This window comes from Homalodisca vitripennis, chromosome 7 (genome assembly GCF_021130785.1).
Source record: "Homalodisca vitripennis isolate AUS2020 chromosome 7, UT_GWSS_2.1, whole genome shotgun sequence".
Taxonomy (NCBI): domain Eukaryota; kingdom Metazoa; phylum Arthropoda; class Insecta; order Hemiptera; family Cicadellidae; genus Homalodisca; species Homalodisca vitripennis.
In genome coordinates, this window is record NC_060213.1 from 120,706,354 (window position 1) to 120,729,270 (window position 22,917).

The 22,917-nt window shown below is 32.6% G+C and overlaps 1 protein-coding gene across 1 annotated transcript in view; it reads left to right on the top strand.

The window, feature by feature from the left end:
* LOC124366242 (metabotropic glutamate receptor 2-like) overlaps positions 1–22,917 on the top strand; it is a 153,711-nt gene that overhangs the window by 111,621 nt on the left and 19,173 nt on the right. Inside the window, exon 4 of the mRNA XM_046822637.1 lies at positions 20,907–21,077. Within this exon, the coding sequence (XP_046678593.1) occupies positions 20,907–21,077 (171 nt within the window). The remainder of the gene's footprint in view (positions 1–20,906; positions 21,078–22,917) is intronic.

Below are 22,917 nucleotides of genomic sequence, written 5' to 3' on the forward strand. Positions count from 1 at the left end.
GTGGCGTAAAGACTCTTGAGCCGTACTGTACTAGTTAGGAGTAGCTCCTGTTTTAAAATTTAGTTTATTTAAGTGTTTTGTTTATTTGCTGAGCTCATTTACTTCTAACATGTGCGACTAAGTTTACGGCCCCTCACTGATGAGGTCCAAGGGATGAGCTGTTTATCTCCTGTCATCTCTCCATCATGCGTGGTCGCAGAGAACCTTCACTTTGCGCTCTGCTGAGGGACGGCCACCATGATGGACATTTCTCCTAGTCAAAATCTGTGATACCCTGCATTCTTTATTTATTTGTTATTGTTGCCATTTATATAGTTTATATTTTGTTATTTAATTTTAAGTTAGTTTTAGATATTATTTAGTTATTTCTTGGATTTCATTAGGAGCCCGCCCTTAGCCGAAGGATACCGGGTGGAATTGGCATTTCTTGTTTCAAATTATGGCGTTTCTAATTTTTGTATGCAGGTGCACCTGACAAGAATAATTGTTCGAGGTATATACTACTGCAGGCACTTTTTATTTTTTTATTTATAATATATTTATATATACTTAATTATATTGACTAGATAGGCCTGTGTTTTCGTAGTAAATGAACCTGAGTATACTGACCACGGTGTTTTTTTTTTTTTACCTAGTTTAATTTTGATCCTGCATCCCGTTCGCCACCATGGGCGCGCGTTTCCCTGTTGGTTTGCTGTGGGTGTGCGAGCGGCGATGTAAGGTTTTCAAAGGTTATAAAAACATTTCAAACTACTAAAACATATGGTATCAAAACAAGTAAATTAATTAAACATGTAACCTTTCCTAAACACAGAGATAGATAAAATGTTTGAATAATAAATTAAAATTAAAATTAACTGTGTCTCAAATTTAATCCAACTGGTGATTTTGATTGAAGAGCCTTATATATATTGTTATAGCCTTTTCATTTTGCGACTGAACTCAGAATATTACTTTAATATTTAATGCGAAATAAATATCAGACATAGGTTTAAAATTGTGTACCTACTACTCATAAAAGAAAATACGTAAACTTAGTTTGAGAAATGAAATTCTATCTTCAGTCAATGCTCAGCAATAAATTCGTAATAAAACTCAAACAGATAAAACAAAGTCTAGATTCTCGGATGTTTTCAAGTAATACAAGTTATGTCTGTTAGCAAAACAAAAACATTTCCATCCGACATGAGTTCCCCAGATAATTAGAAACAAACAACAAGTCATTTATTTAGAATATTTCTAACGAAAACCTCACAAGCGTCGAGATGTTATTTAATAAGTAAATAAACCCATGTTTTGTGCCTTAACTTCATTGTTCAACAAATATTTAGCTATTACTCAATTATCGTATAATAGCATTACATTTATTGTATAATATGAACGATTTCAATCCGAATTAAAATTGTGTGATGGAGCCCAAACCTTTTATTACTAACTATTAAATACTTTAATACTAATTTCTATTTTATTAAGTTAAATATTTTGTCATATTTTATTACTTTATTTGAAAAACAATTTTATTTGATAGGGTATTTTCAATTAGCTTTCAAAGTCCATCACCCTGATTGCAATACTTTAATAACTATAGAGGAATTGCTGTTTTTTCGTATTTATTTTCTTTCATACATTAACAGATTTACTTTAAAAGTCAATACTACCTTGCACCTGCGGCTGAAAATCATCTTGTTCTTGTGACGCAAATAAGTTGTCTTCACATAAAGTACCAATGGTGGAAGGGTTGATGCCATGTGAATGTTGAGCTAAGTTCCAGTTCACATTCCTCTTATTCCAGCGTCTGGGATCTGAAGCTGTTACGGAATTTACTCCTGGAATCTGGAGTTTTATTCGAAGAGTCAAACAATGTAGGTGACAAAGAATCTCAAAATTAACTCGTTACATCGTTTTCAACATCAGAGATACATAGACCGCAATTTATAGTATAATATAGGCGAAGAGTTTAAAATCTGAAGCAATTTTCTTCTGTATAAATAAAAAATTGTGCACTAATTAAGCACCTAACGGTACAACGAAAATACCCCTTCACATATATTACTTATAGTCTTGTAGTAACTCCTGTATCGCTAACTGGCCCTGAATTAGCCACGTCTGGGTGTGGGGCTGGTTATGGCATCATAAAACAACTCCTGTATCGCTAACTGGCCCTGTATTAGCCACGTCTGGTTGTGCGGCTGGTTATGGCATCATAAAATAACTCCTGTGTCGCTAACTGGCCCTTTATTAGCCACGTCTGGTTGTGGGGATAGTTATGGAATCAGAAAACAACTCCTGTGTCGATAACTAGCCCTGTATTAGCCACGTCTGTTGTGCGGCTGGTTATGGCTTCATAAAACAACTCTTGTATCGCTAACTGGTCCTGTATTAGCCACGTCTGTTTGTGGGGATAGTTATGGCATCAGAAAACAAGTCATGTGTCGCTAACTGGCCCTGTATTAGCCAAATTTGGTTGTGCGGCTGGTTATGGCATCAGAAAACAACTCCTATATCGCTAACTGGCCCTGTATTAGCCACTTCTGGTTGTGCGGCTGGTTATGGCATCATAAAACAACTCTTGTATCGCTAACTGGCCCTGTATTAGCCACGTCTGGTTGTGCGGCTGGTTATGGCATCAGAAAACAACTCCTGTATCGCTAACTGTTCCTATTTAATTTACGGCGGGTTGTGAGAAGGTTATGATATTCGTTAATAGTTTATTGGCCCACTGGCGAATCCAATCTTAAAACTATTTTTCGTCTCTTACAAGGTAACAAAGCATATCTTTTACACGTTTTGATTTAAGTTCCCATCCGGTTTAGTTCAGGTACCCGGTGATGTAACGAGTGTTTACAATGATAATTGATATTAAAATTTACCTTAAATTAGTCTCCGAATGCAAATACTAGTCAGAAAAGGGAGTTGATTCCATCAGTCGTGACGTGTTGAATCATATTTTGAAAAGATGTGCTATAAAAGATCCAAATGGGAACAGTTACATGAAAGGATCATCAATATTATATCATTTTATTTCTTAATAGTACATATGAATATTTATGAATATTATTATAATATTATTATGAATATTTTCATAATATTAACCTCATACATTAAGAGGCAAATTTTATTTACAGCGATTGCCACCTTTGATACATAGTTTTATCATACGAGGGTAAACTAATACTAATCTATTTGACCTGCATTTTTATAGCAAAATCAGTTCTAAATCAGGGATATAAATTGTTCAGCCAGAGATGCCAACTCGTTCAAACAAGAAAGTATTAACTTGTTTTTGTGGAGGTCCCGGGGATTTAAGTCCCATGATTCATTAGATCTGGAGTTGTTGTGAAAAGGATTGAGGGGAGTGAGGGGGGATAATTAACAACGGCTAATTTAATGCCAACACAAACATGGGCCTTATCTCGTGCATGTATCATCCCGTACCTTTTGTTCATCCTGTACGATTTTTACTTGTAGCATGAAGCTTCACATTGTTATGTGTCATGCCTCGGACATCCCCGTCATCAGATAAATAATGATATAAATGTTTGACCTTAGAAATAATTACTCTTCGAAATAAATATAAATTTATTAACGATGTTTTTATTTCGCTTCCCCTGATAAATGCAGTCATCCGGGTTTCTATTTCCAGGGTTCTGAGAATAGCGATGTACTTTTTCAATGTACCAGCGATCTCACTATAGGCTGATAGAAAACGAAATGTGTTTCATATTGAAGAATGTGAACAAAACATTAAACCATTGTTTCTGAGTGAATTCTATTATTCCCTTCAATGAATGTCATCACTTTATTTCGTTTTCTACGTTAATACCTATTTCTTAGCACCGATAACACCTTTGCATTAAAATTAGTGTTTAAACGAAATGAAATACCAACATGAGTCGCTCATCATCTTGTTAGTAGTGAGATTTTCTAGTAGTGCGTTTTCCCATAACATTGTTATATACGCCAACTCATTACCTCAACTGATTTACCCCGGAAAAAATAATCTTTATCATTCTAAAGAATGTTTAACTATACTCAATGTACATAGGGGGAGAGTCAGAGTCCGAACGTCTGGGGCGTCGGACTTTGGGGTTGAGTTAGAAGTTGTCCAGGTCTAAGACCGGTAGAGTTTTGTCGTTAGTGGACATAACCGGCTGTCTCTTTACTCTGTTTTTATAAAGCTCTCGCACAACCCAGTGATTTATAAGGACTAGCAGAATAAGGATTTGAAGACCCTGTCTCCTTTTTATAAATAAATAAGTAAGTATTCAGGATGTGTTTTTACCAGAACTGTTAAATGCTATTTCCAATAAAAACCCGTTGGCACTTACTCATTCTCACACTCGCTTGAAACGAAAAATCTTGTTTAAATGAAAGGAAGAATAACTTGGCAACGACATGACAGTGTTGGTAGTGTGTTTGTTCCTTTACTAACGTCAGAGCTGACTCTCCTGTATAAAATATGAGAAACTCCCTTGCAGAGTGTTTTAACAGAACTTTAAATACCTTGTGTTAGTTAAAAGTTCGTACTTTATTACAACAATGCAGGTTCTCTAGAGCCATGTATTTATGTTTAAATATATATCTAAAAAAATTAGCTTATGGTACATAAAAATATATGTTTTCTAACTTCTTATTACTCGTTTCGCAAGATGTTTTATGTGTTATAATTGTTATTAATATGCAAAAATACACACAAATACACACACACACACACACACACACACACACACACACATACACAAATACATATAATATATATATATATATATATTATATATAAATATATATATATATATATATATATATATATATATATATATATATATATATATACACACAGGATGAGTCTGACCAACCGTGCAATATTTACAGCTGTCTTAATAACTGACTATCACACTTTTTCTATCTCTTTTCTCCATAATTTGGCCTCTCCGAATCCGTTAAAAATATTTTCAATTTTGATAAATGCCCCTAAAGGACCCAATTTGGGGGGTAGGGGTGCTTTTTGTATTAAACTTTTTTTCCTATCTCTTACTGTTTCAAAATGGCAGCCGAAAAACTGAATTACGTATGTCTGTTTACAAAATGTAACAAATTATTTTTAAATTATATGAAATAAAAATATGTCCTATAATTTTTAATTTGCTTAAAAGCTCTGAATGACCTCTGAACTAGCCATAATTTGACCTTTCATTGATTTTCCTGGTACAGGTTCTCGAATTGTAGTCCGTCATTTGCTAAACACAGTTCTAGTCTGGTACTTAAGCTATCTACAGCTCGCAACACTTCTTCGTGGCTGATTGAATTTATAGCATTCCGGATTCGAAGCATTATATCTTCAGGTGTTGTCGGTCGTAAAACATAAACTAAGTCTTTCAGTCTACCCCATAAGTAAAAGTCCATACAGGTCAAATCAGGGCATCTTGGTGGGTAGTTAACTGGACCACCTCTTCCAACCCATCTTCCAGGATATTGTTCATCAAGCATTTGTGGCACGTTGTGCGAGTAGTGAGCCGGAGCAACGTCGTGCATAAACCACATATTGCCAACAACTTCGTCAGGTCATCTATTAATAAATTAGGCAATTGATTAATTAAAAAATTGTTATAAGTCTCTCCATCTAGGTATCCTTCAAAGAAAAAAGGACCTACAATTCTCCAAACTCCAATCAATTCTGCCAACAATACCACACCAAGTAATCACAGTCAGTACCTCTGGTTGTCAAACTCTCGTATCCAGTGGGGGTTCTCATGAGCCCAGTAGCTCATGTTGTGACGTTTAACTTCTCCGTTGCTCCGAAATGTAGCTTCGTCACACCATAATAAAATGTGAAAAAATGTTCATTTTGTAGCAACCTTTCTCTTGCCCACAAACAAAAATTCATTCTTTGAATGCCATCATCACCATGAAGTTCTTGGTGCAGGGACATCTTGTAGGGATGCATTTTATTGTCTTTCAGGATCCTCACCACTGAACTTTGGCTCACACCAGAATAAATATCTATTCTTCTGGAAGAATCATTTGGGTTTAGTTGCACCGCCGCCAATACTTCTGGTGCTCTACCACTTTTTACAGGCCTACCCCCCAAATTGGGCCCTTTAGGGGCATTTTCAAAATTGAAAATAATTTTAAGGGATTCGGAGAGGCCAAATTATGGAGAAAAGAGATAGAAAAAGTGTGATAGTCAGTTATTAAGACAGCTGTAAATACTGCACAGGTGGTCAGACTCACCCTGTATATATCGCTAGTTATCGTGAGAGTTTTTAATACTAAAAGCTTAGGTCTTTATTATCGGATACGATATAAAACTTACAAATTACACTTTAGATTGACTTTCTTACATCAAGTAATTTATTAATATACAGTATATGTCATTTATTTAACTAATGAGTATGGGAGAAGATATTTAATCAAAATTTTGTTTTGTTTCCTCAGGTTACAAAAATAAAACATTTAATATTGGTTTTTTTTGCTCAAAGTCTCTAACAGACAACATATGATCATAACATGTGTATCAGTGTAGTAGGTCTTGGCTCTCTCTGTTCATTGTGACATATGTATGTTTAGTGTGCAGTGCTGTTGATATTTAACGCGTATAAAACATCTAATGAAACGTTATCATTTCATTATAAATCCTACATGTAGTCACAGTCTACAGATCAGAGCAGGACAGCGTATTTCCATTCTAAAGGTTAACGTGGTTATTTATAACAAGTTTTCAGCACTCATATTACAAGATAAATGAATCCTTATTAACAATAAATTTTTTAAATAATTTAATTTAATAAATGATAAGTTCTTAATTATAGGTAAACCGCTTACAAAAAAGAGACCGGGTGACTTGAGTTCACGCAGGGTAGGGTAAATAAATACCCCTCCGCCGCTGTGATGCCGCCCTCACCCAGTATCCCCACCGCTGCTCGGAATTTGCTGATCATCTGACTGATCCGACTCAGTCGGTTTCATTCAGTGCTGCGATTCGTTCAGTTGAACCAGTCAGTACAGAGTTACTGAGCTTGCCGGTAAGAGCGTGCTATACCGGTCATCGTGTTGACCAGAACGAATAGACGACTGAACGGAATGACTGAGTGAACGAAAGGATCTGCTTGTAAAAAAGTGTTCGAGCAGAGGAAGAAACAGTATATCGTACAGTGAATCGATAGATGTATAACAATAAATTTATTGTTTCAGGAATGTAGTAAATATTTAGTTGTACGTTGCCAGATACATTATTGAATATTTAAAATGTTAATACTTATAACCAATGGACTTGGCTAATTTATTTAACTTTGATTAATCATGAGTAAGGGTATTCATGTATTCATCATTCGAGTCGAACAGCACAGAACGGCAGCTTTCGAACACTTACCATCTCAAGTTGGAGTCGGACTAATCAATAGGCTCCCTGAAGGCATCAAACAACTCAATGAAACAAAAAAATTGAAAACTCGACTAAAACATTTTCTTATGTCAAAGGCATTTTACTCAACTGAAGAGTTCATGATGAGCCGCTGGGATGAAAATTTTTGAAATTAACAACCTCGAAATCCCCGGTTCTGATACATACAAGAATCGTATTGCATTGTATGTATTTACCTTGACCAACATCATTTATCTGATGTACTTATCTACTTTATATAGTTACGTTGACGCATGACATGCAATATTGTAATTGTTTCACGCAATAAAGAATATTATTATTATTATTATTCACTTACAAATTTATTATATAAATTGCTAAACATTAAAGAGGCACATTGCTCGTTTGATAACAATATATTTTTACAAATAACAAGATATTGTATATTCAACCGATTAACTTCCCACCACTTTTAATAATACCAAGGCTCTCTACTTATTTTTAATCGATTAGCAGTGAACGAAAGGAATGACAGAATAATTTTGGGGATCAGTGTAACCTAACTTATAAATTCTATAGAATTAGTTAATTGTGCTATTCCTCATGGATAAGGGTTTAAAAATGAACTTAATTATAATATTGTAAGTTTAAACAATCGCTAAAAATAATATATTTGATTTGAAAAAAACTATCGAATTCGTTCAGTTTAAAGGAAAAAGCGAACGAAACGGTCGAGGAGAACGGGTCTTTTGAAACACTCGACTGATCCGGATCACTCGTTCATCTACCTGAACTATACATCTCTACTGGCCACTGTTACTGCGCGGCTAATCTCACAACAATATGCAAGCTCCCTGCTTATGTCTATGGCTACTATAACCTGGTCTATTAATATTTTACGCTTTAACACTTGTATATGCCTACTCACTAAAATATAATATATTTATAGAACAGGTTAAGTAAACAATACTGTGCGAGTGAAACACGATCCACACAGCAGATACACAGAGACAAGGTGCTAGTTCCACTCCCCATCAAACCGCCCCATAGAGGGGGGCCCCTTCTACGACGTACTGCTAAGATACTTGCTTCTGCTCAGGTTTATTTGCGAGCGGTTTATCTATAAAATAGATTACAGTTTACTAGTCAGTAGATGTATTCACACAGTAAGACAGTAGTAAGATTTACTTAATCAATCTCAATGGTTAATACAAATATAGGATTGTTTATCCTATATTTGTATTAACTCTACTGGATTAGCTGTTTGCTAATCCAGTAGAGTTAGAGAATGCTTTATCTCGATACTTTAATCGACTTGTTCAGAACTTTGTAAGCCTTCACAAAGGACTCGCGATAGTGATAAATAATGACTTCGTGAGCTCCTGAAGAACCTTGAAGTTGCTCTACACTGTACTTTGATAGCTTTTTCGGCAAAAGAGACCTGCCTCTCTAGATAAAAAATATTAAATTCTGTACATTATCAAAATATTTTCGTTTGAAGTTAAAAAAGGAATGCTTTATATATTTGTATAAAACTTTAAAACTATAAAATATGTATTTAAACCCTTTTGTTTTAATGTTAAAACTTTAGTTTAAGACTTAAGTTCATTATTTTCTTTCTCATATTCTCTTAATTGTTCTATTAAACTTTTAATTTTTCTACTTGCAATAAAATACGACTAGAGACCCTCGTTTATCGAGACAGATACATTTTTGCCATGAGGCAGGTAACATTTTTATAGGTTTATGTTTGTTGTTAAACGATAAATATTTATATTAATAACTTTTAAGATTAGAAATAGTTAAGAATTGAGTTAGCCGCCAATTTGTAGTTAATGATGACATCCAACCTTCACTTTTAATTTTTTTAAGAATTTTCAAGCTATATATAACTTGAAGGGGATTTACATTTAAACATTTGAAGTTGAGTATACAATTTTGGTATTTTGTGGGCAGGAGCAGTCTTGTGATACAAACAGAACAGCGCAGTGTTGTATTCTAACTAAGTAACTAAGTTTAGCTTTTCTAGGTGCAGTCATTAAAAAGGTAATATAGAGTATTCTTTCTTTTTATTCACGAGTAAAGGTTGGGACACACATATCCGCACCGCGCCCGACACGTGAGTCGGCCGATTGTCGGTGCGGGCTCGGCTCGGTTACCGTGAGGCCACACATGTCCGTATGCAGTCCGAGCGCAACAATCTCACTGTTTGTACTAGAGCATGTTTCTTTTGAATTCGAAGTGACAGATACTTAAAAAATATTCGGAAGATTAAGTATTGCTTGAGATAATTGTTAATTTCATTGTTGTTATGTTTATTAATCGCTGTGTGAATGAAACATTGCAATGCTACACTAAAGCTTTGTACAATCAGCTAGTATGTAAAATTTGTAAATATCATTATCTTGGTTATATGTTTTATCCCTATAATTCTTGTTCGTTGTGTTTCATTGCAGTGAATTTCGGTCAAATACACTATAAACAGTATATTATTGGTGTTTTTTGTATTAAACCCAAGAGCTATAGTGTGATGCCAGAGAGTTTGCTATGTTGCAAGCCCGTTTATAATAATTTGAAAAACATACTAAATATTTGTAAAATATATACTGGAGAACATACAAAAAACACATTTTAAAAATTGTTTTCTTTTATAGCTCCGAGGACAAATAATTTATTGCCAGAATTAGTCAAAAATAGTAGAAACATAAATATATTTTCTAAAAAACTTAGAGTGTGGATGATCGTTCAAAATGATAATGAGTATATGTTTAAGATAATAAATTAGTATGGTTAGTCTTGTCTGCTAAATTATAATAATATTTAAATAGACACGTTAGAGCATTATAAAATAATTATTTATAATATAATATTTAATGTTACATGTGTAAAGCCTAATATTTGAATTGTAAATCATGCATAAATCCTTTTTGTTTAATACAGCACACTAGTTATACTAAATTTAAACTTTGATGCGTAATAGTATATTATTTACTACATAAGCTACAATAACTCATTTTTATCATTTCATTCTTGCTCGATTCCGCTATTTTTATTTTTACCCTTTTTTTCTTTCTTTTTTTTCTTTCTCATTCTTTCTTTTCTTTTTACTATTGTATATTTTGTATATAGTATCCCCAACACAGGCACAGCCTCTTATGGGGTACCTAAATTTCCCTTATTTTGTAAATCTATTGGCCTAATTATTAGTTTTAAAAAATCTAAAAGGATGTAACCTACTTTTTATATTTTATTACTCTAAGTACATAAATTAGAAATAAAGTAAGTAGAACATTTTTTTTGTATTTGTTATTTACTGCTATTGTAAATACGTTATGTCATAGTATTATTTATTATTAAGCACTGGCAATAATATTTATTTGTAATATTCAGTTTGTTATTATGGGGAAATAAATTATTTATTATTATTTATTTTAAACGTGGGTTTTTCTTGCTTGAAAATCTTATTGTAAATAAAATATTTTTATTTTTACTTTAAAGAAATAAAAAAATAAAATGTCGTAGAAACATTCTAAATGACTTACAAAATACCGGAATAAATTTATCAAGTAACATCAATACAACAAAGAAAAATAGATTTTTGCTCAAATAATTACATGCTTGTCATTTTTTAATCAATGAAAAATGTTTATAGATTTTTCATAATTCGAATTTAGTTGTTTAATTTCACTTAATGTACAACATGGTTTTCAAATTTGTTGTAATAAGAAAATATGCACAATAAGGTAATATGACTAGTTTACTCTAAGGAAAGAAAATGTAATACTTTTATCAATAAATATGATTTTGTACGCGAACACAGGATGTAGAGGTAGTAGGCTATACTAAATAATTCAATAAAATATAACGTGTAGACTACTTAAATAGTTTTAAAAAGAAGAACGCAACAGTAAACAACATATGATGCCGCTCGTAGACCGCACCGTGCCCGTCAAAATTCAAACTCCACATATCGGAGACGGTGCGGGCACGGTGCGGCCACAACGGTCTGGTGTCGGTGCGGACATGTGTGGACTTGCAGGTTTAGTCCAGTCGTATTACCTGATTGAAAAAATAAATGTTTTCTTACAGCAAACTAATGGCACAATTTAGTCAAATACATCATAAATAAATAAAAAAAACCATTCCGAACCAAAATCGTCTATTAGGGGGTATAGGAGGGGTGGTTTTTAGGGGTGAAAATGGTTTTTTGCAATTTGTGAGTAAACAATGCATCTTATTGAAAAAAGTTAAATGTAAAAGTTGTTGGAAATAAAAAAATCTACAACTTTTGTAGTAATCATTTTTGCCCTAACCTCAAAAATTTCCCCAAAAAATTCAAAAAAAAAAACCGTTTTTTTTTTGGTTTGTAATTTTTTTCTTTTACAAACATGGTTTGATTGAGCTGAAATTTTGTTGAAATATACTTTGTGCTATTCTAAAAATACTGTATTTTTTTCATTAAGAAATATTCAGCCGTTATAATAAAATTTCACTTTAAAAAAATATTTTGATAATTTTCAATCACCATTTTGAAACATTTTTTTTTATCAAAAAAGGTTCTCTGACGGCTCATTATTTTAGTTTTTTTGTCTATTTTGAAGAAATTAAATAAAAAATATGTAGTTTAATTGAAAAAACTGCAGAAAAATTGAAAATAAACAAAATATTGACATTTTTCATTATACATTGTATTATTTACGTGGAAATAATTGTTATTATTTATTTAAATTATAATTTTTTTTAATGTTGAAGAATTCTCGAATATTTTGAAAAAGTATTTAGAAACATTGTTGAATGTGAAAGTTGGATTACAGGTATATAATAGTGTCCTTGAAGTAAAAGGGCGGGGTCAATCCTATTCTTCTATTATACGGGTCTCAGTATGTTTCTAAGCATTCAATAAACAGCTGCTTTGTCGTCAGTCAAGTTATATTGGAGTAGTGTCGTGAAATAAGCCTCGTGATTAGCAATTTACAAGATTTTTGTCCATATAAAATACAAATCGTAAGTAAAACTTTTGCAAAACAAAATGTTATACAAATTATTCAATAAAAATTATTAAAAATAATACAGATCATAAATCTTTGTCTCTGTGCATACAATTTTACGCATGCTATTTATCTAGTAATTTTTACGTATTTTCAGTATACTAATTTTATCGTGCTTTCTGCATTTTATAGACTCATGTAAATGGTGGAAAAGGTACCTTCTTGTATCATTTGTAAAAGCCGCGATAGAGATTTGGTGAAAATAAAAAGTCGAGGGATAGATACTCTTATTTCGTCAAGTAAACAAAGCAAAGATCAGCGGTACAAAACATTTCAGAAATTGACTAAAGCACACATTCATGATGGTTGTCGACCAGCATACAATAGACCTCGATCAAAATCTATTGGGAAGAAGATTATGAAAAAAGCATGTGATTTTAATTTTGAGCATCATTGTGTTTTTTGTGAAGAACCTTGTAACCAAAATAGAGCATTTCGCGGCATGCAGAAGGCTGAGACTAATGAAAAATTTTATCAACTTTAAAGGGAAGAGATGTTTCAGAATCATTTAATAAAAGTCTGTTAGTTAGACTGAATTTTCTCAAAGAATCAGATGAAGTTCAAGCTTATTATCATAATAGGTGCATGTCATCTTTTTATGATGGGACAAGCTCAACATCTTGTAGACATACAGCGAGTGTAGATTCTAAAGATTTCATAAGTTACTGCGTGTATTACTTTAAAAAAATTCATCCGAGTGCCAATTTTCCCTTAACGAAATTAAATAAGATTTTGATGGTGATATCCCAACATTAAATACATTAAAAAAAAATTGAGTGATAGTTTTGATAACGATCTTGTGTTTCCTTCAATGAAAGGAGATACAATCATTACATTTAAAAAAAGCAGGGGAAAAATTGAGTAGAATATGGTATGAATCACGATCAGATGACGTAGAATATGAAAAAAAATATATTTATATTTTTAAGTTGACTGAAAAAAAAACATAAATATTCAAAAAAAACTTTTGGAAAGAAATAATGGTTTCTTGATTAATTTCAATAAGAATTGTAAAAAATATTTTAAAGAAATAAAAAATATATGATGGAAAATACAAATTAAAAAAAAAATTACTAAGACTCGAATCCTGTTTTTTGATTTATTTAAAAATTTCCACGTAGTTGTTAAATATGCATAATTCATTATTATTTTGCCTAATGCTTACAAATAGCACTGGTATAAAAAAAATTATAATTTAAATAAATAATAACAATTTTTTCACGTAAATAATACAATATATAATGAAAAATGTCAATATTTTGTTTATTTTCAATTTTTCTGCAGTTTTTTCAATTAAACTACATATTTTTTATTTAATTTCTTCAAAATAGACAAAAAAACTAAAATAATGAGCCGTCAGAGAACCTTTTTTGATTAAAAAAAATGTTTCAAAATGGTGATTGAAAATTATCAAAATATTTTTTTAAAGTGAAATTTTATTATAACGGCTGAATATTTCTTAATGAAAAAAATACAGTATTTTTAGAATAGGACAAAGTATATTTCATCAAACTTTCAGCTCAATCGAACCATTTTTGTAAAAGAAAAAAATTAAAAACCAAAAAAACGGTTTTTTGAATTTTTTGGGGAAATTTTTGAGGTTAGGGCAAAAATGATTACTACAAAAGTTGTAGATTTTTTTATTTCCAACAACTTTTACATTTAACTTTTTTCAATAAGATGCATTGTTTACTCACAAATTGCAAAAAACCATTTTCACCCCTAAAAACCACCCCTCCTATACCCCCTAATAGACGATTTTGGTTCGGAATGGTTTTTTTTATTTATTTATGATGTATTTGACTAAATTGTGCCATTAGTTTGCTGTAAGAAAACATTTATTTATTTGACCATTTTTAACTGCTATTTCTCCTGGACTAGTTGAATACTGCGCTGCAATTTTTTCACCGTATGACGGCCAACAATCGGCCGACTCACGTGTCGGGCGCGGTGCGGATATGTGTGTCCCAACCTTAAGGGTATTGATAATGGAGATCAGTGGAGGATTTTAACGTTACCAGGAATCTTAACCCCACGCTCATCTAAAGACAGAAGGCTGAACTGTAATTTTAGCCGGAAGTTCTCTTGAAAGCTTATAAACTGTCTCGGAACAGCTTCCGTTACCGATTTAGAAGTCTGTTTTTACATGTGTATGGCTCGGTTTGATTTTACTATTGATTTAGTGCTTATTTATATATTTACTTCATGAAAACCATTTTTTCGTGTAAAATATTGACTCATACTGTGTAATATGTACATATTTTATGAAATATTTTAAAACGTACACATGTTTTCCTTGGAAACACATTTAACAATTGGTTCTGTGCATATGTACATAACTACTCCAGGAAAACTAGTTTCTTATGTAAAATGTTGACTCGTAATGAACACTATATAAATACTTAATTATACAGTAATTTTTAAATTGTAATTTAAGTCTCATACGTTTTAATAATATTAAAATTGAACCTAGCACTTATTACTAAAAATTTTATTTAAACCATAGATATATAGACCAGCAGGTGACAAACCTTACGAGTATTATATCCACTGAAAGTTATCTATTGTTATTCTCCCTTAGTTATATACTCTTGTAACTGAATTTCCATAGATATTATTCTAAGTGAAAACACGCTTGAAACTATTATAATTATACCTCAACTTTATAAGATGTGTATAGATTATTCGATTATTGTAAATAACAAACCAATAAAACGGAGTATCGTACATCAAAACGTAACGAAATTCATATAGCACAGATGAAAAAACTGTTTTTACGTTCGATTAAGATAGCCCAGAACAAAGTGTAAGCTAAGCCTATAGGACTTTTGCAACGAACGTTATCACATAGATGCTCAAAGGGACTGACTACTCCCTCACAAAATTAAAGTAAAACAGTTTCTTATTATAGCAGGCGAAATTAGGGCTGAGAATCCTTCTCTAACACAAAACCTGGGTCCAATGGCTTAAAAATAACCTCGAATTACCACCTATGGCTGGGCAGGCAGACTGCTTGCAAGGACTGGATCGCTCAGATGTCTCCAACCCCAGCAAAAGATTTTAAGCTTTACAAATAAAACAAATTGACCTATCATACTTATAAGTATGATACTCTGCAAAACACTCCCTATATTTTCTTAAGAGAAACTTCCATTTTCATGAAGATAGGCTTTAAAAATGTGGGTGAAAACGACACCTCTACCTGACTTGGCTGTAATCTAAAGTGTATAATAGTGACATATTAGGAATTTGTGAATACCGGTATCATTAAAATTGTGTTGATATCTAGCCAAAGATACGACATGATATTGTATTAATTGAAAGTGTGAAATGGGTTTGTGTGCCGTGTGGACTGAAAATAGATATCAAGTTTTTAAAACGCTGTAATGTTAGGTGAAAAGTCATCGCCAGGACACAGTGCCCATAATAGGCAGCTTTGGCTATAAAGGAAGAGCCTGAAGGATAATTTGAAGTTGATGAGGCAGAGGAACTATGAATTGCATCTGGCCGCTATTGAGGTTAGTGCAATATTAAATATATCTTAGTTTTTAGAGTAGACGGAATATTCCAGAATTCTTTATTAAAAAATCTAAAAAAAAACTGTATTATCTCCAAAACGGTTACAGATTCCGTTAAAAGTTCCGTTCATTTTATCTTGTCCTTATAAACGTATATTTGACATAAGTACAGTGAATGCCCATAAAATAAGTTTATAACATTAGTTTCAATTAATAATATATTCCTTAAATACATTAAATGTTTAACAAATATGTTTTTTATGTATATAGAAGCTTTAAAAATATAAAACAGGGCATTTTACTTAAAATTAGCGTAATTATTAAGACAAATAAAAAATAACTATTTACAAAACTGATTAATTTAAATAAATGCCAATTTCATAGTAAAAACTGAAAAGTTTACTTATATTTTACTATAAACCACATAAATATTGTTAAAACTAATCATAACATTACTGCACGATTCTGAATAATAACGAGATACGAAGTAGAGGCGGATATAACACTCAACGGATATGTTTGGATATGGCTCTGTATGAGACGCAAAACTTTCGATCAGGCGATCGGAGTTAGAAAAGGGGGCTAACGTCCCAGTGCCGTTGAGTGAAGGTCGTTTATAAATACTTCCTCGGCAACCACGATAAGCACGAAGCGTGAAGCGGGCGCTTCAAAGGCCTTTTATGAACTACAAAATTCTCCAAAATATATCAATAATATTCGTGTAATTGTATTTGGCGTTTTGGTCAAAGAATACCATTCAAATATATCCGTCTACGACGTGGGAAGGGCTAAAACATACTTCTTACTCCCTCCAACACGCAAGGACCACGAAGAAGGTCTAAACTTTATAGGACTTTGAAAATAAGCTTGATTTCAAACATTACAGAGACAGGTAAATGTAAATACTCAGTAACGATAATCTGTTGTGTTTAAGGAGGTGGCAGAATCTTTTGGGTGGAGATTAGGGTTTTCTGGTGTCACAACGTGTGAGATCAAACGCCTATAGTTTTAGTTATACTAATAAACTTAGTAACAAAATAAACGCCAATATTTTTAAAAATATAGCCTGAAAAAAATTTCACATTATTCTAAATTGACTCCTGACCCTCTCAAAGTAAAGAGATGTCAGCGCCAACTCTCCACAAAGTAAAATATAACGAAGCAATATTTGCCAACTGCCCACCAAGCGCCCAAGGGTAAGTCGTTTGCTTTGTATCAAGTCGGAAGCTTCTTTGGAACTTCCTGGCCTCGAGATATTTTAAGACTTGGCGCCTAAGCTGCTTAAGAGATGAGAGTAACACTTGGTACTTCAGTTCTCCAACTTCTGTAAATATGCACTTGTATGGCAGTGTTAGAAGTTATCTAAGTAAGACATGTTTCACTAAATTTACCTTTTTAATGCATCAAGTCAATTATCAATGTGCAACATTTAAATTGTTTAGTACGAAACCATGACTAATGATTATATATTTACATAATTAAAGTTCAACAAACTCCAATTTCGAAGAGTCAGTGTTAATTGTCTTTCTGAAAATATATGAAATGATTAGAACTGGACAGTAATTTATACAAACACCAGTTACGCAATTAATATTTGTTTGCATTGTTACAACAACAAAAAACTGATTTATTGAAAATAAATTGTAAACAGCAAATTTATGTTAACATTGAAGTGTTCACCATTTTTTAATAATATTATGTAAATTTTCCAAGTTGAGCTTCTATACGGGATTAAACAATGTTCGACCTTATTTTTCATTATAATATTATTATAATAAACAAGCATTGCAATACGTTTTTTGATTGAAAAATAACACTACTCGAGTATTTTTTAGTACATGAGATGGACGTAGCATCGGCCTCATGTATTTTAGCCTCTTTGGCAGCGACACGTTTGAAGTGTGCATTGGAGGCGCAGCTTAGACTGTAGATTGGCCCGTAAAAATTAATGCGCGCATGTAAGAGCGAGAGAACTCGTCTGCCGCTATCACATTGTTGAGAGCCCTATACCCCTTTGAACTCCAAGATCGGGATCCATACATAACCCAAGTACGACGTTTAGGGCTAATGTTTGGAATAGACTTGTTGAATGAAATTGTTGGAAAAGACTACGTTGGCGCGTTGCTAGTCGAAACAACACAAGGCAATACGTAGTGAGTAGTGAGCGGTTGGTACTCTAGGCCGTAAACCGAGCGTAAACTGGGAAGGTAGCGTAGGAGAATATCTTCATACTAAACCTTAGCTAGCGTGACTCAAGATGACGAATTAATCACACATTGTGTGATACCCATACGAGAAGGTGTAACGAAACTTAATAAACTTTTGCACTAATGTGTTACATTACTCATTTAATCATATTTATGATTCATTTATACCTGTTTGGAAAGTTTAAATCTATTTAGGAGCATTTTTAGACTACAGAAGTTATCTAAACATTATACGGAGAAAAGTGTGTATTTTCACTGGTATAATCCTTAAAGCTTATTTATACTTATCTAAAATTAAAACAAATATAGAAAACCAAACACAATAAATCAAAATTATTATAAATTATATCAAATCCATGAGAGTAAAATAAACTGTTCAGTAAACCTAAGACCAGTTTTGATCCAGACACCATTTACATCACGTATAAACGTATTTTAAATCCATTTATAAAATTGAATGAGAAAACAAATAAGGGAATTGCGAAAATTTGAATATATCGTAATAGTAAATAAGGAAATAGTGATGTCGATTGAAGTGAATATTTATTACTAAAATATATTTCTCAATACATCTGTATTGACTCGTTACTTCTAGATGTGTCAGTCTTCATCAAAATTTTTGTGGTTTTGGAAAACTAATATTTTTGTTACATCGTGATATGGTCACAGTGAAAAGACAGTTTCCTCGATACCATTTCAGTGGTACAATTTAGAGTAATCAAGTATACGAGTCAAATGTTTGAAGGAAAACTGCAATCAGTCAGTCAGTATAACGGAGATCTATCAGACATACAGACGCCTCACGTGACCGAGATACTGATCGCTAACAAGACAGTACCCCTCGCCCTCACCAAGTATTCACCATTACACCAATCAATTAATTGGCTTTGTTCCAGCTTTCAGTCAAACAAATTGGCAAAGCTTGGTCCAGTTGAAGTTAGCAGAAAACAAGACATTTCCTCTGTAATTAATTAATTGGGTACGTTCTTTGGATCAATCGATAATTAATTAGTTAGCTTCTCATCGCTCCATCTGTCACCATGCAAGAGTACTGCCACGTACAAAAATTTGTGTCCTCAGATATAATACAGTAAACTTCCTCGCTGTCCGATCCTTGTCCGTTTGTGTCCTCGGGTGTAATAAAGTGTACTTTTACACTTGACGATCCTTAGCCCGTTTGTGTCCTCGGATGTAATACAGTGTAATTTTTCACTTTCCGATCCTTGGCCGTTTGTGTCCTCGGATATAATACAGTGTACTTCCTCACTGTCCGATCCTTGGGAGTTTGTGTCCTCGGGTGTAATACAGTGTACTTCCTCACGTTCCGATCCTTGGCCGTTTGTGTTCTTGGAGTTAATACGGTGTATGTACTCACTTTCCGGTTCTTTGCTGTTTGTATCCTTGGATGTAAGTTACTTATATGCAGAATTCTAGATTTCATTTATATACAGCACTCAAAAATTAATTTCATATGCAAAGTTATTTATTAATCAATGTTTGTTTTATACTATAACGGCCAAAACACAGAGTAAAAGGCAATACTAGTTTTCCATAAATAATTTTTTTGTAAATTAGCTCTGGAAATGCTATACAATACAAGGAAGATATTTATTTTAAATAATTGTGCGACCTTGTGGCATGCTCTAGTCTCATTTTAAAAGTATTATCAAAGGAACAATCAAAGACGCAACCTTCAGAGAGATAAACCAAATAATATAGTAACGAATAAAATCAACAGGTTTACTTATGTAAAAATGATTAACTGTACAAAATTTAAAATAACAAAATTACAGTAAATCTTTAACATGTAAATAAAGGGTTACTGTTTGTAACTGCGTTCGTAAATTTGTATTACTTAAAGAAGCACGAAACAAGAAACTGAATTGCAAAGTAGAACAAATTCCCTTATGGCGTTATACAAAGTTAAGTTAGCTTAGACTTTCTTATTTCACCGTCTCCTTTGAGACACAAAGGAGGAGCGATGAATGGGGAACGTCTAAGATGGCGTCTACAAAGAGAACTGTCGCGGCGATTGTCTCAACAAAGGAGATGTGGGTTTGGCTTGGACTTGACAGCTTAGTCTAGAAGGGGTGGGGAGGGGCCACGTAGATGCTGGTCTAGAGCTATATTTACATATCTATATGAGATCTGTGATAACGTGTAACAACATGTTTCAGAGTACGTAGCATTTCATAACAAAGTATTTTTACACATTTTTATTAAAGAACGATAGTTTTAATAAATCACAATAAATTAAATTATTGTAACATTGGAGCATTGATTTACTTTTATTAAAACTTTTTTTATTTCAACAAATATTTTTGTATAATATTTATGTAAACTTTTCACGTTAGGATTAAGATTTTTCTATTGTATACTCTTTTAAAATAGTTTTTTCTCTTCCTCCTCCTCCTTCATTTATGTTCCTCAATTCAATCATCTGTATTATTCGCTGTTATTGTTGTTTTAAAAATTCCCGCTTATTATTATGTCAACACCTCAATTATTTTCTTATAGCGATTTAACGATATTCTCAATACTCCTGATTGCTTATTCGTATACTCCATAGTTTTACATATTGATTTGAATTTTACTTTTTGCATTATTTCTAGATCGTCATGGATAGTTCATCCTTCTAGTTTGATTTAATCTTCCGTTCTTTCTCTATTTATATCTTTTAGTTTCACACTCACCCTGCAATACCTGTCCAAGTTTCACATCTTTCTGAGTGTCTCAAATTTCAGCGGCTCACGTCAGCGTTGTCTCTGTCCAGGTATCCTTCTTCTCTACCAGCCCCGAGCTCAGCAACAAGCAGAGGTTCGAGTACTTCACTCGCACCATCCCCTCGGACCATCATCAGGTCAAGGCCATGGTGGAGATCGTCCGTAGACTCGGCTGGAGCTACGTCTCCATCATCTATGAGGAGTCAAATTATGGCATCAAGGTCAGCATTCCTGTATCATAATTCAACATCAGGAAACTATATCACGAGGACACATACGTTATTATAAGAATTATAATTTGTCTGTGATAATACTAACATCAGAGACATGATTATCAGCAAGGTTGAAACATTTAATAATTTGAATTTATTTATATGGGATGTATTTATATCCAGGTACACTTTTATACAGTCAGAGTTTGCATCTCTCTGTGTAAGGCCTGAACTATTACGTGATAACTCATTTTAGAGATTGGCCTCGATCCAGCAATGTTCTGAATAGGTGAACGAGCTTCAGTAGCGCTCTGACATGAATTTGGGGGGTGGGGGAGCTGTGTGAAAAAACTGTTCACCCCGACCCGCCTTCATGGGAGGCTGCCAGAGTTATGATTGTGATGACACTTTCGCCTGTCAGTAGTATATCTTCCCTTATCTTTGCCTAAAAAGTGTTCACATAGTTTAAGATTACGTTCGCACCAATACTTACAGCTTGATGAGAAAACTATTTCAATTTGTACACGTTTATAATTCAATACATACGTATGAATATGATCAAGAGCCAATATTTTTGTAACTTTTACTCTTTTCAATAAAGTTGGAAATTTTAAAATATACAATTACAAAATATAGTCTAGATGTATCAATTAACATTGTTTGGGTATTTATATAAATACAAACCAAACCTCTAGTATGTTGATTAAATTTATGAAGAAAATATTATAGAATGGAAAATAAAATTAATTAAAAAATGTACAAAGTTGAGGCTTGTAGAAGTAAGTATATATATATATATATATATATATATATATATATATATATATATATATATATATATATACTGTAAGTAAGTACTAGTATGTCACAGTTTAGCTTGCCATATTGCCTCGATCAAAATACTATATACGTTCGATTATCTAGTCCTCGGAAATCTGTTTTGGTTAAATTCGTGTTGAAATAGTTGAGTTTGCTTATCCTAATGAAGAAAATACACACATAAGTAGGACTGAAAAGCCTATTACGACCTAGGGAGAAGTCCTACCTACTTCTCATGTACTTTCGGTATAAGAGGAAAATCCTTAATAAGGTTACGCAACATTACGAAATAATCGTAATTATAGTTTTGCGTTTCCTTGTTTTATGGACTATAGCCAGAGAAAGAATCATTCCTTGAGGCATGTTAATATTCATTTCTCTGTTTCCCCATAAGCCATTTAAAAAATGTAATATCATAATGTCAAGAAGTCCACCAGTTTAAAGTAACTTACGAGAAAGCATTCATAACTTTGTTCATTAAGGTTAGTTTTATAACAGCAGTTAGGCTAATTCATTAGATGATTTTAATTCGTCACTGGCGCAATCTGGAGTAAAAGTTATATATTATTGTTTTATTTAATATCTGCATTACACTACCGATCAAGCACTGTTTACTAATTATTAAAAAATTTAAATGTAAACAGATATTTCAGAAAGTTTGTCAGCAGCTGTTTAGTGCCGGTTTAATTTGAATTATGAAACTTAAAAACTGTAATTTTTTCCAAATTCCAAAATATTCCAGGTAACTTTTCTTAACTTTTTCTTCACAAAAACCTTCCTCGGATTTCAATGGACATTTTACAAAAAGAATTAACCGAGTTGGTCTCTCGAGATTTGCGCTTAGCAACACATTTTGCGATTCATTTTTATTTAAAGGAAGATTTATATTGATATTATAACAGATTATAACTATTTACTATCTATAATCAAACCTCCTTAAAATTAAAAATTATAAAATAAAAAGTTTAATGATTCAAAATGTAAATGAAACATTTATTTATGATTATTTCATTTATGTGATCACTCAAAC